Here is a 15323-nt window from a genome sequence, read left to right as displayed (position 1 = left end):
GTAATCCCACTAGTCGTTTGGAAATGTACATTTCCACCCTTAGCCGGCAGGGATTTGAGGGCAGTTGGCTTAGTGAGAAGGAGGCTTCCTTTTTAATAAATAAATCTCCAACTGTGCCAGTAATCTATATTCTACCAAAAGTACATAAGAACGCAAGGGTACCTCGGGAAGACCGATTGTTTCTGGCTGTAACTTCATTCTCAAGCCATTAGCTCAGTATGCGGACTTCTTTATTCGTCCATTCGCAACTGAAGCTGTGACATATATCAGGGACACCACAGCAGTGACTAATGTGGTGGAAAATCACTCTTTTGATCCCACTTGCGAACTGTTGGTGTCCATGGATATAGAAAGCCTGTACACTAACATTCCACAATTGGAAGTTCTGAACATCATTGAACAGTTACTTGACAGTAGGCCTAGACCACATAATGTTCCAACTGATATTATCACTGAATGTATCAAGATCCCTCTGTGTGAAAACTTCTTTTTGTTTGAGTAGACATTCTATCAACAACTAAAAGGTGTTGCAATGGGGGCTCTTTACGCCCACGACATAGCGAATATCTATGTCTCTGATTTTGAGCAGAAATATATCTATGATGTTTTGAATCCGTTCACGTTCAACATAACATGTTGGCTAAGATACATAGATGATGTATTTTTGATGGTAGTGAGGATCTGTTATCTCAATTTCATGACTGGATTAACTCCAGAAACCCGAATCTGAAATTCTCATTAGAATTTGACAATCGAAGCATGAATTTTTTAGATATCTCAATAAAAGTAGGTATTATCAACACTCTTTACACCACTTTATATACCAAACCTACAGCGAGAAACACTTTATTGAAATACAGTAGCCACCATCCGCAAGCGCTCAAGGATGGACTCCCATTTGGACAGTTCCTTAATTTACACAGGAACTGTTCAAGAAGTGAGGACTATTTTTTTTAGAGGCGAAAAGAATGAAAGAGAAATTACATGCACGAGGTTATCCAAACAAATTACTAAAGAATTCGCTAAAACACGCATGGTACAACAACCGCGATGCGCTACTTGAAGTCAAAAACAAACCAGCCCAACCCCAATTGGTCTGTGTGACCACGTTTGGCACAGCCACCAACATCAAGAAAATAGTGAACAAATATTGGACTCTACTTGCTGAACTTCCAGAATTAAAAAGAAACCTTTGTTCTCCTTCAAAAGAGGCCCAAACTTGAAGGACTGCCTTGTCCATGCATACAAAACACTTGATGTCCATGTTGTAGACATCATGAGACAATTGACTCCTGTAATAGGACATTATAAATGCAACAGCTGTGTAGCATGCAACACTACCAGGAATATTAAATCTTTTGAACTAAATGGACAAAGGATTACCATTAAACATTTTTCCAACTGCAACACAAGCAATGTGGTCTATTGTATTCAGTGTCCGTGTGGCCTGTACTACATTGGTAAAACTACTCAAATGTTTAAAAAATGCATTTTACAGCATCAATCGAGGATTCGGTGTAAGGTAGAAAATGCACCCTTGGTAGAAATCTTCTGCCAGGCCAAACATACTGAGAAAGATATTGTGTGGTGGGTGATAGAGGTCGTTAAGCCAACTATCAGACAGATAAATGTGGACCGTGTCCTTACACTGAATGAAAACCGTTGGATTTGTCGTGCAGACAGTATAAGACAGGGGCTATAAAGAATTCACTGTGATATATATGTAAAACTTTGCATGTACTCCATTTTCAGCTTCATTTATCATTTCTACTTTACTTTGTGATTGGCAGCTTTGAGACACTTCCATACATCAACATGAACACAATACCTTGTTTTAATTCTAAAACAAATTTGGCAGACCCATCGGGTTCATACTTGAATGATTAAATGATACATCCGTACTTATTAGTCACAATCAATCCATAAGAGGAATAAACAATAATTTCTCTCTTTTGACTTGTAGACATGCTAAGATGGCCACCCTTTTCAACTATAGAGACCAGGGGCATTTACACTTCCGGGTCTCAGGTCATTGGCTTTATTTCCGGGTTCCATCCGTTATAATACGTGCTAGTTTAACAACTTTGTATTCTCTCTGCATACACAGAACTGACGCCCGTGGATGCACTACCTATAGATCAAGTAAGCTAATCATCGGCTATTACGAGTCTTTAAGTAATGCTTCCTGCTTGTCATTACAAGAATGAGTGTAGATTTCAGTTTGTTATTTCCTTTTTTTCGCCAGCTCAATCAGCAAGATTCTTATTTTTCTAAAACCTTACATTCAGATTGGGGTAGTTAAACTTACGTATATGGGTAAGCGCTTTGAACCATGTTACATCCTTTTGGCACTTCACGACTTTACTAATATCTAGTGGCCGTAATATCTCAACTGACATGATTGGGATGCGTTTATGGTAAATATATAGCTGTGTTAGCACAACGTTAGAAATGCTTTTCCTCTTTTTTGACAACGTTTGAGATAATATGGGCCAGTCTTGAGTGCGCACTCTGTCCTTAAGCAAGCGATAACATTTGCAACTAAAGCGGCCGACAGAATGTGGCTACCAGCTATTATATGTTTTGACACGACGCAATACCGCTTTGGAACTAATGCATACTTGCAATTACTCCTTGCGTCTATAGCATTCTCTGACTATTTGCTTGACAAATTATATTTCCGTTTCTTGACATCATTTACAGTTGCAATAAACATATCGTTTGGGGCTTCACATTAACAAGGCAAGAAGCGATACTAACGTTATAGGTAAGCCAAGGGAAATATTCTCCCCTCTCTTTCGACAACTTTGTATATAATATTGGTCAGCCTTGATTGCGTTCTTCGTTTTTAAGTAAGCGATAAGATTTGCAACTAATACGGCTATAATAATATGGCTGCTGACATATATGTTTAACATGACCGAATACTACATCTTAATTTAAGCATATTTGCAATTATTCTATACGGCCATTGCGGTTTGTGTCGTTTGCTTTTCAAATCATATTCTAATTTATTGGCATCATATACAGTTGCAATAAGCACATCGATTGATACTTCATATTAACAAGATAAGAAACAATATTTACCATATAGGTAAGCCACCATTAAACAAGATATGGCCATCGCACAAGTAATACTAGCTTTTCTGTGTGAGGTCAATCGGATCTATGAGGCAACTTGATTAGCATATGATCACCAATAATCTTATTTGTTATTATTTTTTCACTGATTCTTCTACAGTGATTACTCCGACCTTCAGATCTCTGGACTAATCTGTCTCTAATCAAAACTTATCTGGGTCTCATTCTATTATCGGACCGCTATAAAGTAAGCGTTGGTATCCTGGTGACATTTATCTGTGTTGTGTTGTCCGGGTGAGAGTTACTTTAATCACACTGGGTTTTCTTTCCAACTATTTTCCTTTATGAATAGATGATTTATTTCTCACCTAAGAACACTTATGGGACTAGGTTCGAACAAATATGCTGTTGGTTTGATTGGAATGCCACCTCTTAATTTTTCTACACGGGCTATCTTATTTTCTTTCATTTAACTACTTATGGCAAATTTTACCTTCATAAATGTAATTGTATGCATTATGTTTCCATAGGGGTCTCTTTTGTATGCAAAATTGATTGAACGTCCCGAAGATGGTCTGATGGACAAACGCCATGACAGACCAAAACGTCGACTCTCTCATCTATTTCCTAACTATTTATTGTATATTAGTAACTGTACCTTGTATCTCTACATATGTAACTTCTTTAATTATTTTGGAATAGATGTATACATTCATGATTTGCAGGTTAATTTGTACATCCTCTTTCATGATGTTTTGCTTGATTAATTTCCTTTGACTGAACCCTCTTGAATTTTATTTATATAAAATTTGTACTTTCTGAAATAAGATATTCCCGTGTTTTTTTTATATTATTTTTCTATTCATTGAGTGTTCACATTTTCTTATATTTGACATATGTTCTGATTGTTCAAAGGCTCAGGACCTAATTCGGATACCTAGATTCAGCACAGGGACATTTCCTGGAAACAGGTAAGTAATTACGTTTTAGTTATTCGCATGATTTTTAAAGAATATTTTTAGATTTCAAAACTCCACACTTAGAAACTTTTTGGAAGACAATTGTCACTATTAGCCTATGGAGGAAAAACAAGTTAACGGTTCACAGGTAAGTAATCAACTGTGGGAGTTAAGGTTCTGGGGTTACACTCAGGGGTCCCCCAGGGTCAGTATTGCACTGTTGTTGCACCCTCAAAGACACTAGGGCGGCCGGGTGCAGAGTGTTGAGGCCCAATGTTATCCAATTGGGGATAGGGGGCCTTCGGTTGGTGGCTGCTGGCAAGCAGGCCACTGGGTTGTGGGCGAGAAAGCAAAAGACACAATTGATGGACGGAATGCAGAACAAATCAAAACATTCACCCCCAGTCAAGAGATCTGGGTTAAATCCATCATTCTTTTGCTCACCATGCCACCCCAGTTTAGACCTGGTCATATGCAAATCAGTCTTGACCCTGTGCCTCATGGGAACAGCCAAGCCAGGTCCTCCCTGGACCGGAAACAAGCATCCAGACGTGGGTTCCGTGCTCACCATGCCACTGGAATCAAGCTATCGTAGCTGAAGAGAGGTGAAACCCCGAAACCGGTCATAGGATGCTTGTTTCCAGTCCAGGGAGTACCTCGCTTGGCAGTTCGTGCTGAACTGTTCCCATGAGGCACAGGGTCAAGACTGATTTGCATATGGCTGGGTCCAAACTGGAACGGCATGTTGAGCAAAAAAACGATATATTTTGGCCCAGATCTCTGTACTGGGGTGAATGTATGACATTATTCTGCATTCTGTCCATCAACTGTTGTTTTTGCACTGGGTTGTGGGAGCAAAGCTCCTAGGGTTAAGGTCAGGGCAAATGGGGAAGCAAAGTAGCACAAAAGGTGCACCCTCAGCGGCACTGGGGTGGCCGGCTGCAGAGTGCTGTTTCGACGTCGAATGCCCTATTGGTTTCAATGGAGAACCTCCGGTTTGCAAAGGCACTGCAGGCAGGGAGACAAAGGCCTTCTGGGTGCGACCACCACTTGGAGAGGTAAGTTGGGAAGTTAAGGATTGGTTGGGTACCGTCGGATTGGACACACAAAGCCGTGGGGCGTCGGGTGCAGGGGTGCCTTTTGGGGTCGGATCTTCTTACCAGCTCCTGGTGGCGGTTAGGGGGGCCGTCTGGATTTAGGCTGCAGGCGTCGGCTGGAGGCAGGTCACGGGTTGCCGGGTCTCGGGTCAGGATTGCCGGGGTGACCTTCTTGTGGTGTTTTTCCACTCAAGCTCGGGCCGGGTTGGGAGGGTGCTGAGTGGGCTGGATTCGCGGTCTCTGGCTGGTGTCAGAAGCTGCAGTTTGAACAAATCCGGTGTTCACAGGAGATGCAGTCTTTAGAAGTGAAGGCAGGCAGGTCCTCTCGGTTTCTTGAAGTTGCTGGCTGCAGGACACACCGGGATTTCGCAGGAGCATGTTCGAGGGGGAGACAGGCCGGTAGGGCTGGAGAAAAGTCAGTGGGCGTCGTCCTCTTGTTAGTTCTACACGGCTCTTCAGTCCTTCTTCTTATCTTCTTTCTTGTTTGGATCTGAGGAAGCAAGGTTCAGGGTGCCCCCTAAATACTAGATTTAGGAGCGTTACAGGTAGGTAAGGGCAGGGACCAATGGGTCCCTTTCCTGGGGCGGGTACACCCCCATCGTGCCACCCTCCAGTGGGAGGGGGGCAGGAGCCTCTCCCTGGTTGGCTAGGTTCCCCATCCTCAAGATGGCGGGGACAGAGTTGTGCTTCACCTCGCCTCCCCCACCTGAGGGGAGGAGTTGGCAGAGGTGGGCACACCTCTTTCCCTCACTTGTTTTTCCTGCCGGCTCTGCCGCCTAAAGTGGGGGGTAGAACCAGTGGGGACCAGTTGCTGAAAGCAGCAATTGGTGTAGAGAGGCTCACTAAGGCGGCATGCCTTTGAAGCCTCTCGTACATGAACCCTGCCCATCCTGGGGGAGGAGGCTTGGCACCTCGTCCCAAGATGTGCATTGTTTTAAGCCCCCGAGAGCAGCAGATATCGACCCAGGGGTCCAGAAACATGTCTGTTAGTGGCAGCCTAGGAAGCCACTCAGTCAGGTCACTAGAAGTTGGTCGAGTTTCAGGGGGCATCTCTAAGATGCCCTCTGTTGTGCATTTTACATTAAATCCCACACTGGCATCAGTGAGGGTTTAATGTGCTGAGAAGTTTGATACCAAACCTCCCACTCTTCAGTGTAGCCATTATGGTGTTGTGGAGTTCGTAATGACAAACTCCCAGCACCATATACTCTTAATGGCAGCACTGCACTTACAGTGCCCAGGAATGGGCTTGGGCACTGTAGAGGTACAGGGCTCATGCACCTGTACCCTCACCACTGGCATAGGGCACCCAGCTAGAGGGGTGACTGATGTATGCCAGGACAGTGGTTTGTGGCCATGGCACACAGTGCAGTGATGTGTGCCATGTCAATTCTTCACTTGGTTCTGCACCAAGACACGCAGCCTGCAAAGGCAGTGTGTGAGTGTCAGGGTACAGGACCTCTAAGGGTGGCACAATAAGTGCTGCAGACCTTAGAGGCCTTCTCTAGTCACAGTGCCCTGGGTACCTGTGGTACCACTTACAAAGGGCTGACATGTGGCCAGAGATGCCAATTGGGTTTTTGGCTCCAATGCAGTTTTAGAGAAGGAACATAGGCCCTGGGTACCTGATTAGCAGGAGCCCAGGGCACACTCAGTCAAAGAAAATCCGCAATTCAGCAAAAAATGGGGGCATACCATGCAAGAAAGAAGGCATTTTCTCACACGGAGGCTCTTCACCCACTGATCCAGAAACATGTCTGTGTGTGGCTGGTTGCCTAAACCCAGTCAGTGACCACACCACGTTCAGTAGGTTTTCAGGGGAGCACCTCTGTTGTGCCCTCTGGGTATATGGTTCAATAAATCCAAGATTGGCATCAGCGTGTGTTTATTGAAAGGAGTAGTTATGTACCAAACTATCCTGTGTTCAGTGTAGCCATCATGGTGTTGGGGAACTCTAGTTGTTGAGTTTCCAACCCAGGTTCTCTCTATGGCTTCCCTGACACGTACAATATTAAGGAATAGACCCCAATATTGGAGGGGCATATCTGCTCAAGCAGTTATTGCCGCACCTGTGATATAGTGCACCCTGTCTTAGGGCAGGTAAGGCCTGCTAGAGGGTGAAATCTATATTCTAGGCAGTGCTAGCTGGCATGGCACACAGGTAGTGTGCCATGACAACTGTCATTTTGTCTGCAGCAGGCCGTGCATGCTGCAGTGGCAGTCTGCAGGGCCTAGGCGAGGGGTCCCTAGGGGACCCTCTTTAGTACCAATGCCCTAAATACCATTTATTAGGGACTTACAGGGGGCCTGAAGGGCCAATTGTGGGTTTAGTTTTAGGGAAGAAGCACTGGCACAGGGGACCTGGTTGGCAGGGGCCCTGTGCACTACAATCAAAACCACATCAGAACCAGGCAGGGGTTAACCATGTCAAAAGAGGCACTTTCTCACATAGTGGTTTTGGGATTTAAACTTAGCTCATGTCTCATTCCAATACTTAACTATAATAACATCACTGCAACTGTTGTTTTTCTTTTAATATGTAACTATCATTCTGTTTACATATTGATATCCTTTTCGAGATCAATAGCGATAGATATACTAATATCTATATCACTACTGATATCCATATTGTTATATATTCTTAATAGCATTTGCTTTTGGTAGTGTGGGACATTTGATTTAATTTCCATGCACTTGGAAAAGAATGTAAAGGAGGGTTACAGCACTATATAAACTACTAAGTCAAAACAAAAGTTATGTGGCTTAGCTCCTATTATCACAAATGAATGATTGATAAAAAAAACAATAACCTGACCAGCCACTGTGTAGGCCTACTTGATTTGGCTTAGTTTTGTTGATTAGAGTGCCTATACGGCATTGAAATGATAGAGTACACTTGAGAAAGGAATCAGCAGAAAGAGACAGAAATACAGCGATTACTATGCCTAAGTGTTAATTAAGAGAAGGGGGGGAATTGCTGCTTACTATTGAAGGGTGAGGGGCTTAGAAAGAAAAGTGATGTCAAAGGGAAGGGATATTGTATGAGAGTGATGCTGAAATGTCCTTACCTTGATCTTGGGGAGGAAACCAATTCGACCACGTTTCTGCTCCAGGTTCCGTGGCTCTTTCACCTTTACCCCTAGGTGCTTCATATATGTGAGAATCACATATTGTATGGCAGAACTGTGGAAAACAGAACAGACAGGGTTACTCATAGACACACACACACACGAGGAAGATGAGAAAATATACTGTCAGGAAGCACTATGACATACGGACACCACGAGGTAAAAAAAACATCATGGAGATGAGGGTTGGCAGAGATGGGATTCACATGTCTTAAGGAAGAACTGTGATATGCAAGAACCATGGAATTACAAGCACAGACTGTGGAAAATAACGGGGCCGAAGTTTGTGGCTTAGAGTAGTATAATACAAACTTAGAAGGATGACAAAACAGAAACAAACGCAAGATGTCAGTATAAGAGCAGAGCTGAAACACTGTCAATGTATACATTTTAATGAACTAGCTCTTTAGTGGCAGGAGCAATTCTGTAGGAAGCGGACTCTGTTTATGAAATACAACTAAGTGGTTATACATTGCACCGAGTTTAGAAATTCCCCTAGAAGTGTAAAGGGCTCAAAGTAAACCCAAAGTGCTCCTTTTGTGGTAGTGTGGCCAAGCAGCCTTAGGCCTAGTACAGAGGAGTGTAAGACGTCTATTGCACACACACTGAAGATTAACTGGCATGTGACTCAAAAAGGAGATCCACACCAATTTCTGAAAAATAAGCTTCATTCAAGTTTTAGTTTAAAGACCAAGATCTTCGCAAAAAGGTAGGAACGTTTTTCAGGAAAAATACTTCAGTCTTTTAAAAGTCGACACAGTACAATTTTAAAACAGTTCAATGTTATCCTGTAGAGGAAAACAACAAGATGAATTCAACTGTAAGTACCCAACTCACACTTCCAGTCTTCGGGGTTTAAGATCAGCAGAGGGCTAGGTTCATGTAAACACAAAGTCTGCACAGGTCAAATTCGCAGAATGCGTTTCAATGGAGACTGGGGGTGCTTGGAGACACAATACTTGAAGGCAGGTAAATAGGTTGCAGGGGCCAGGCTTGGGGGGTTAGAGGAAGCACAGGGGGCGCCACAAGGCAGCACCAAACATACACCATCAGCGGCACAGGGGCGGACGGGTGCGGGGTGCAAAAACAGCATCAGGCGCCCAAAGCTTTTCAAAGAGGTATCTTGGTTTGACTGCAGGAAACCAGCAACAGCAGAGGTAAGTTGAGGTGTCGAGGGTCATGGGGAAACAGTCTGTTCAGCTCATGGGCTTCGGATGCAGGGCTGTACTTTGACATCAGGTTCTTCTCACTAGAGCTGCAGGCAACGTTATGGAGTCCAGGAGGAGTCAGCCAACACTGACTTAAGGTCAGGATTGCTGGGGAACCTGTTCTGGATCGGTGGGCCACCTGGACATGGGCCGGAAGCATCGAGTGCAGAGTGGGCAGGACTCACGGTCCCGGAGGGCGCCAGAGTCCTTTGTGTAGATTTCTTGGGGACAGATCAGCTGTCCTGGGGAGTTCTGGTATTTATCAAAGATGAGGCCGTCTTCCTGGGGTTCTGGAAGTCACTGGCTGCAGGACAGGTGTTGTCTTCTTTTGCAGGGTCTTTGAAGCTGGAGACTGGCCGGTAGGGCTGGGGCCAAATCAGTAGGCATCTTCAGGCTTCGCTGCAAGGCGTCTTCTTAATCCTTCTTCCAAGGTCAGCAGGAACTAGTTTTCAGGTCTGGGGGAGCCACCTAAATACAAAATTTATGAGCATTTTAACTGAGTGACAGGTAGGGTCAATGGGCAACTTACCTGGGGTGACTACACCTTCAATTATGCCACCCTCCTGTGAGAGGGGAGATAGTCCTAGCCCTGATTGGAGGGGTCTCCCCATCTTCAAGACTGAAAGATGTGCTTCACCTCACATCCCCCACCTTAGTGGTGCAGTTGGCAGAGGTGGACACAATTCCTAGGTTTTCATAAAGGTTTTCCCGCCCACAGTGGGGGTGAAAACTAGAGGCTGCCATCTGCTGCTAGCAGCAGGGGCTGGGGGATGCATTACAAAGGAGGCGGGCATTTGAAAGCTTCCCTCTTGAGCACTGTGCCCATCCTGGGGGAGGAGGTGTGACACCTCCGCCCAGGATGTTCTTTATCTCTGGTCCCAGAGAGCAGGGGCTCTCGACCCAGGGGTCCTAAAACAAGTCTGGTGGTGGCAGGCTGCCTAAAGCCAGTCTGTGACCACACCAGGGTCAGTAGGTTTTCAGAGGACACCTCTGAGGTGCCCTCTGAGTACATGTTTCAATAGATACCACACTGGCATCAGTGTGGGTTTATTGAGAGGATTAGTTTGGTACCAAACACTACTGGGTTCAGAAAAGCCATCATGGTGCTGGGGAACTTGAGTTGCCGACCTCCCATCCCAGGAACTCTGTATGGCTTCCCTGGCACTTATAATATCTAATAATGGACTTAGATATTGTAGGGGCATATCTACTCATGCAGATATGCCCACACCAGTGGTATAAAGCACCATGCCTTAGGGCTATAAGGCCTGCTGGCAGGGTGACTTACCTACACCGTAGGCATTGTCAGTTGGCATGCCACACAGGCAGTGTGCCATGTCGAGTTTGTCGTTTTGTCCGCACCAGGCCAGACAGGCTGCAGTGGCAGTCTGCTTGGCCTAGATAAGGAGTACCTTGGGAACCCTCTTCAGTCCCAATACGTAGGTACCATTTACTAGGGACTTACAGGGGACCTGAAGGGTCAATTGTGGAATAGTTTTAGGGAGGAAGCACTGGCACATGGGACCTGGTTGGCAGGGACCCAGTGCACTACTGTCAAAACCACATCAATTTCCAGGCCAAAAGTGGGGCTAACTATGTCAAAAGCAGCACTTTCACACATTCAATAAGAACAATTCCAGTACTGAGGACAATAAGCTCTTGTGGTTATATCAAACCACATGTCAGCATACAAGTGGATCAGGGAGCACAGGTAACATATCTTGTCTTATGTAACTTATAGAGGAATGATTAAGAAGAAAGGCAACAAAAACATAATGATAAAATGCACATTTACATTGTTACATTACACTGTTTTACAATTTTTAAGACTCAAGGAGAGGAACTTAATTGCACAGAACCCCTTTGTGCAGGTGAAGTGCTAGAGTCAGAAAAGGCCTAGATGCATGCTCCGAAGGTTAGCAAGTCAGACACAAGGAACGCGTTACTTACCTGTAACTGCGGTTATCCAGTATTGGTATCTTTCATAGATTCACATGCCTGAATCATTCCCCGTCGTCGGGAATGGGAGTCACCGGTAAATAACAAAGTAATGTCCAGAAGACATAAGACAGTCATAGGCCTCAGAGGCCTTAGCTTAGTAAGCTATCCACGTCCTTATGTAAAAAGGACCAAATTTTGGCCAGAGCCAATCAGCTAACACCACCCTCTAGAACCTTCCTGGTAGGAGCTCTAGTCCCTCAGATTTTCGTGAGCACAGTGCTAAGCAGCTGTATACTGAGAGATCCGAGAGAGAGCCCTTCCAGGGGAGGCGGGTGGGTTGCATGTGAATCTATGAAAGATACCAATACTGGATAACCGCAGTTACAGGTAAGTAACGCGTTCCTTATCCAGTATTAGGGTATCTTTCATAGATTCACATGCCTGAATCAGAGTAGCAAGCAGTGAATAAAGCACATTTCGAAAGATATGGATAACATACAGGTATTAGATAACCACATCTATCCGAGATAAACAACAGTGCTCCCGTAAAGCAATGAATAAGTAAAGCATACATTATAGTGCGAAATGTGCATAAACTGAGGATGGTGGGATGAAAGAAAGGGCTCACCTCTATTTAAAAAGATGACGTAGTACCGCTTGACCCACTGACGCATCCTTCATGATCTCCGCATCCAGGCAGTAATGCTTGGTGAAGGTATGCGGCGTCTTCCATGTGGCCGCTCTACAAATGTCCACAATGGGCACCCCAGCAAAAAGAGCCATGGAAGTAGACATGGCCCTTGTGGAGTGGGCACGGACCGTTGTTCTCAACGGACGTCCTGCCTGTTGGTGACAGAAAGAAATGGCCGAAGAAATCCAGCGGGAAATGCTCTGTTTAGTGAGCGGAAGCCCTCGTCGAGGTCTGCTGTAGGCTATGAATAGCTGATTTGATTTTCGAAAAGATTTCGTTCTCTCAATGTAAAATTTCAAGCAACGTTGAATGTCTAGTGAATGTAGAGTTCGTTCCGCCACTGTTTGTGGATTTGGGAAGAATGATTGTAAAACAATAGGTTCGTTGAGGTGGAAGTGAGATGGAACCTTGGGGATGAAAGCTGGATTTGTGCGGAGAAGGACTCTATCCTTTTTGAATTGCAGGAATGGGTCCTGGATAGAGAATGCTTGGAGCTCTCCCACTCGCCTTGCCGAGGTAAGAGCTAGTAGAAGTGCCACCTTCCAGGAAACAAATTTAAGGTCAGCTCTGTGGATGGGCTCAAACGGGTGCTTCATTAGTTGAGCTAGAACTATGTTAAGGTGCCAGGCCGGTGGAACAGGCTTTACTGGAGGGAATGTGCGAAACAGTCCTTTCATGAATTGCTTGATGAGTCTATGAGACCATAAAGAGGGGCCGGAAGAAGATCTTCTGAAACGTGAGATTGCAGCTAGGTGAACTTTAATGGAGGCATGAGCAAGACCAGATTCTGCTAGATGTAAAAGGTAGGGTAAGACTTGTCCTGGGGTGGAAGAGAAAGGATGCAACTTATTCGTCTTACACCAGATACAGAATCTTTTCCACTTGAGTGAATAGGTCTTGTTGGTACTATCTGCTCGAGCCCGAGCTAGAATTCGCCTGCAGTCTGGAGGAATGTCTAGGCCCCGAAACTCTCTGAACTCAGGAGCCAAGCTGATAACCTGAGAGAGGCTAGATCCGGATGTTGAATCTGCTGATCGCTGAGCGTCAGAAGAGATGGAAACGTTTTCAGCCTGATCGGAGGTTCCTGGGAGAGGAGGTGAAGTTCCGAGAACCAGTGTTGGCGTGGCCAAGCTGGGGCTACCAATATCAAAGTGCAAGGCTCCGCCTTCATCTTCCGTAGTACCCTGGGGATCAGGGGAAATGGCGGAAAGGCGTATGCAAAGACGTTGCACCATGCTATCGAAAAGGCATTCCCCAGGGATCCTGGTTGGGGATGCCAGCTTGCAAAGTATTGGCATTTGGCGTTGCGTTGGGTGGCGAATAGGTCCAGCTGAGGTGTGCCCCATTGGGCGAAGATATTGTTGAGGACCTGCTGATCCAGCTCCCACTCGTGGCACGCTGCCTGCCTCCTGCTTAGATAATCTGCCAACACATTGTGGGTGCCTGGAACATAATCTGCTCGGAGAGAGATGTTGTGGCGGAGCAGCCAGTTCCAGATTTTCTGCGATTCGCGCGAAAGTGTCAGTGAACGAGTCCCTCCCTGCTTGTTCAGGTAGTGCATTGACGTGGTGTTGTCTGTCCGGACAAGCACTACTGAGTTCTTTATCCTCGGGAGGAAAGCCACTAGAGCTAGGTAGACTGCTCGGAGCTCTAAAAGGTTGATATGAAGCATTTTTTCCGAAAGGGACCACTTTCCGCTTATCTGTAGCTCCTGAAGGAAAGCTCCCGAGCCTTCTAAGGAAGCGTCCGTGGTGATTATATGAGGAGTAGCAGGAAGCAAGAAAGGCAAGCCTTGCGAAAGGTTCTTGGGGCAAACCCACCATTGCAGAGCCTGTTTGATCGCCGGGGTTACTTGGATGACGTCGTCGAAAGACCCTGTACACTGGATCCACTGGTTCGACAGAGCCTCTTGTAGGGGTCGCATCCGCAAGCGGCAATGTGGGATTAAAAGAATGCAGGAGGACATCATCCCGAGGAGGGATTTGAAGAGGCGCACCGAGAGTGTCTTTCTTGTCATTACCTGGAGTGCCAGAGATTGAAGTTTGTCCTGGCGTTCCTGTGACGGGAATGCTTTCCTGTGGATGGTGTCTAGTGTGGCTCCCAAAAATTGCATGCATTGGGATGGTTGCAGGACAGATTTGTCGTGGTTGAGAGTGAGCCCCAGTGACTCGAAGAGTGTCAGACAAGCGTTGGAAGAACTTATCATGCCTTCTTGTGATGGGGACTTGATAAGCCAGTCGTCTAAATACGGGAAGACTTGGTGGTGGAACCGGCGTAGGTACGCCGCCACTGGTGCTAGGCATTTGGTGAAAATGCGTGGCGCCGATTTGAGCCCAAATGGCAGAACCCGAAACTGGTAATGCCTGCCCGCCACCATGAAACGCAGGAACTTCTGTGGTTGCGGTGTATTGGGACATGAAAATAGGCGTCTTGAAGGTCCACCGACACCATGTAGTCGTTTGCGTTGAGTAAATGCAAAACCTCCTGTATGGTAATCATTTGAAACGACTGTTTTTTCAGAAATTTGTTGAGATTTCTGAGGTCCAATATGGGTCTCCATTTCTTCTCTTTCTTTCGGATGAGAAAGAAATGGGAGTAGAACCCTCTCCCTCGTTGGCTGAGGGGAACTTTTTCTATAGCTCCCTTTAGAAGCATAATCTTTATTTCTTGGAGTAATGGGCGTCGGTTCTTGTGAGCCCTTTGGCGGGGAGGAGTTTGAGGAGGAGTTTGTGTGAATTCCAGGGAATGGCCGAATTGTATTAATTGAAGGACCCATCGGTCCGTAGTTATCGTTTGCCAATTTTCGAGAAAATGGGAGATTTTTCCGCCAATCTTGTAGGGTGGAGACAAGTTTGAGCCCGGCTGCATCTGGAAGTCATTGCCGCCGCGCGGCACCTTTTTGTCTTCCTCCTCTGTTACGAAAGGAAGTTTTGTGGTAAGACGACTGTTGTCGCTGCTGAGATTGTGGACGGTACTGCTGGGAAGAGGAGAAAGAGGAACGCTGTTGAAAGTCTCCTCTGGAGGAAGTCTGGCCTCTTCCTCTTGACCCACGAAAGGAAGGGTTCCGAGATTGCAGAGACCCCAGGGCTCTGGCAGTGTCTGTATCTTTTTTGATACCTTGCAATGCCTCGTCAATAAGAGAACCGAATAGAAACTGGCCATCATAAGGCATGTCCAGGACTTTTGTCTGGACCTCCGGCCTGAAAGAAGTTGCCTTG

The 15323-nt window shown here is 45.7% G+C and overlaps 1 protein-coding gene across 2 annotated transcripts in view; it reads right to left on the bottom strand.

Moving 5' to 3' along the window:
* Positions 1–15323, bottom strand: part of ARHGEF12 (Rho guanine nucleotide exchange factor 12) — a 715358-nt gene that overhangs the window by 426953 nt on the left and 273082 nt on the right. For both annotated transcript variants that reach the window (XM_085645963.1, XM_085645964.1), the window contains one exon: positions 8206–8320. In XM_085645963.1, the coding sequence (XP_085502089.1) occupies positions 8206–8320 (115 nt within the window). The remainder of the gene's footprint in view (positions 1–8205; positions 8321–15323) is intronic.

Source organism: Triturus cristatus, chromosome 3_1, assembly GCF_964204655.1.
Source record: "Triturus cristatus chromosome 3_1, aTriCri1.1, whole genome shotgun sequence".
In the NCBI taxonomy this organism is placed as follows: Eukaryota; Metazoa; Chordata; class Amphibia; order Caudata; family Salamandridae; genus Triturus; species Triturus cristatus.
The sequence above is the reverse complement of the archived record's forward strand: the minus strand, read 5'-3'. Positions and strand labels throughout refer to the sequence as shown.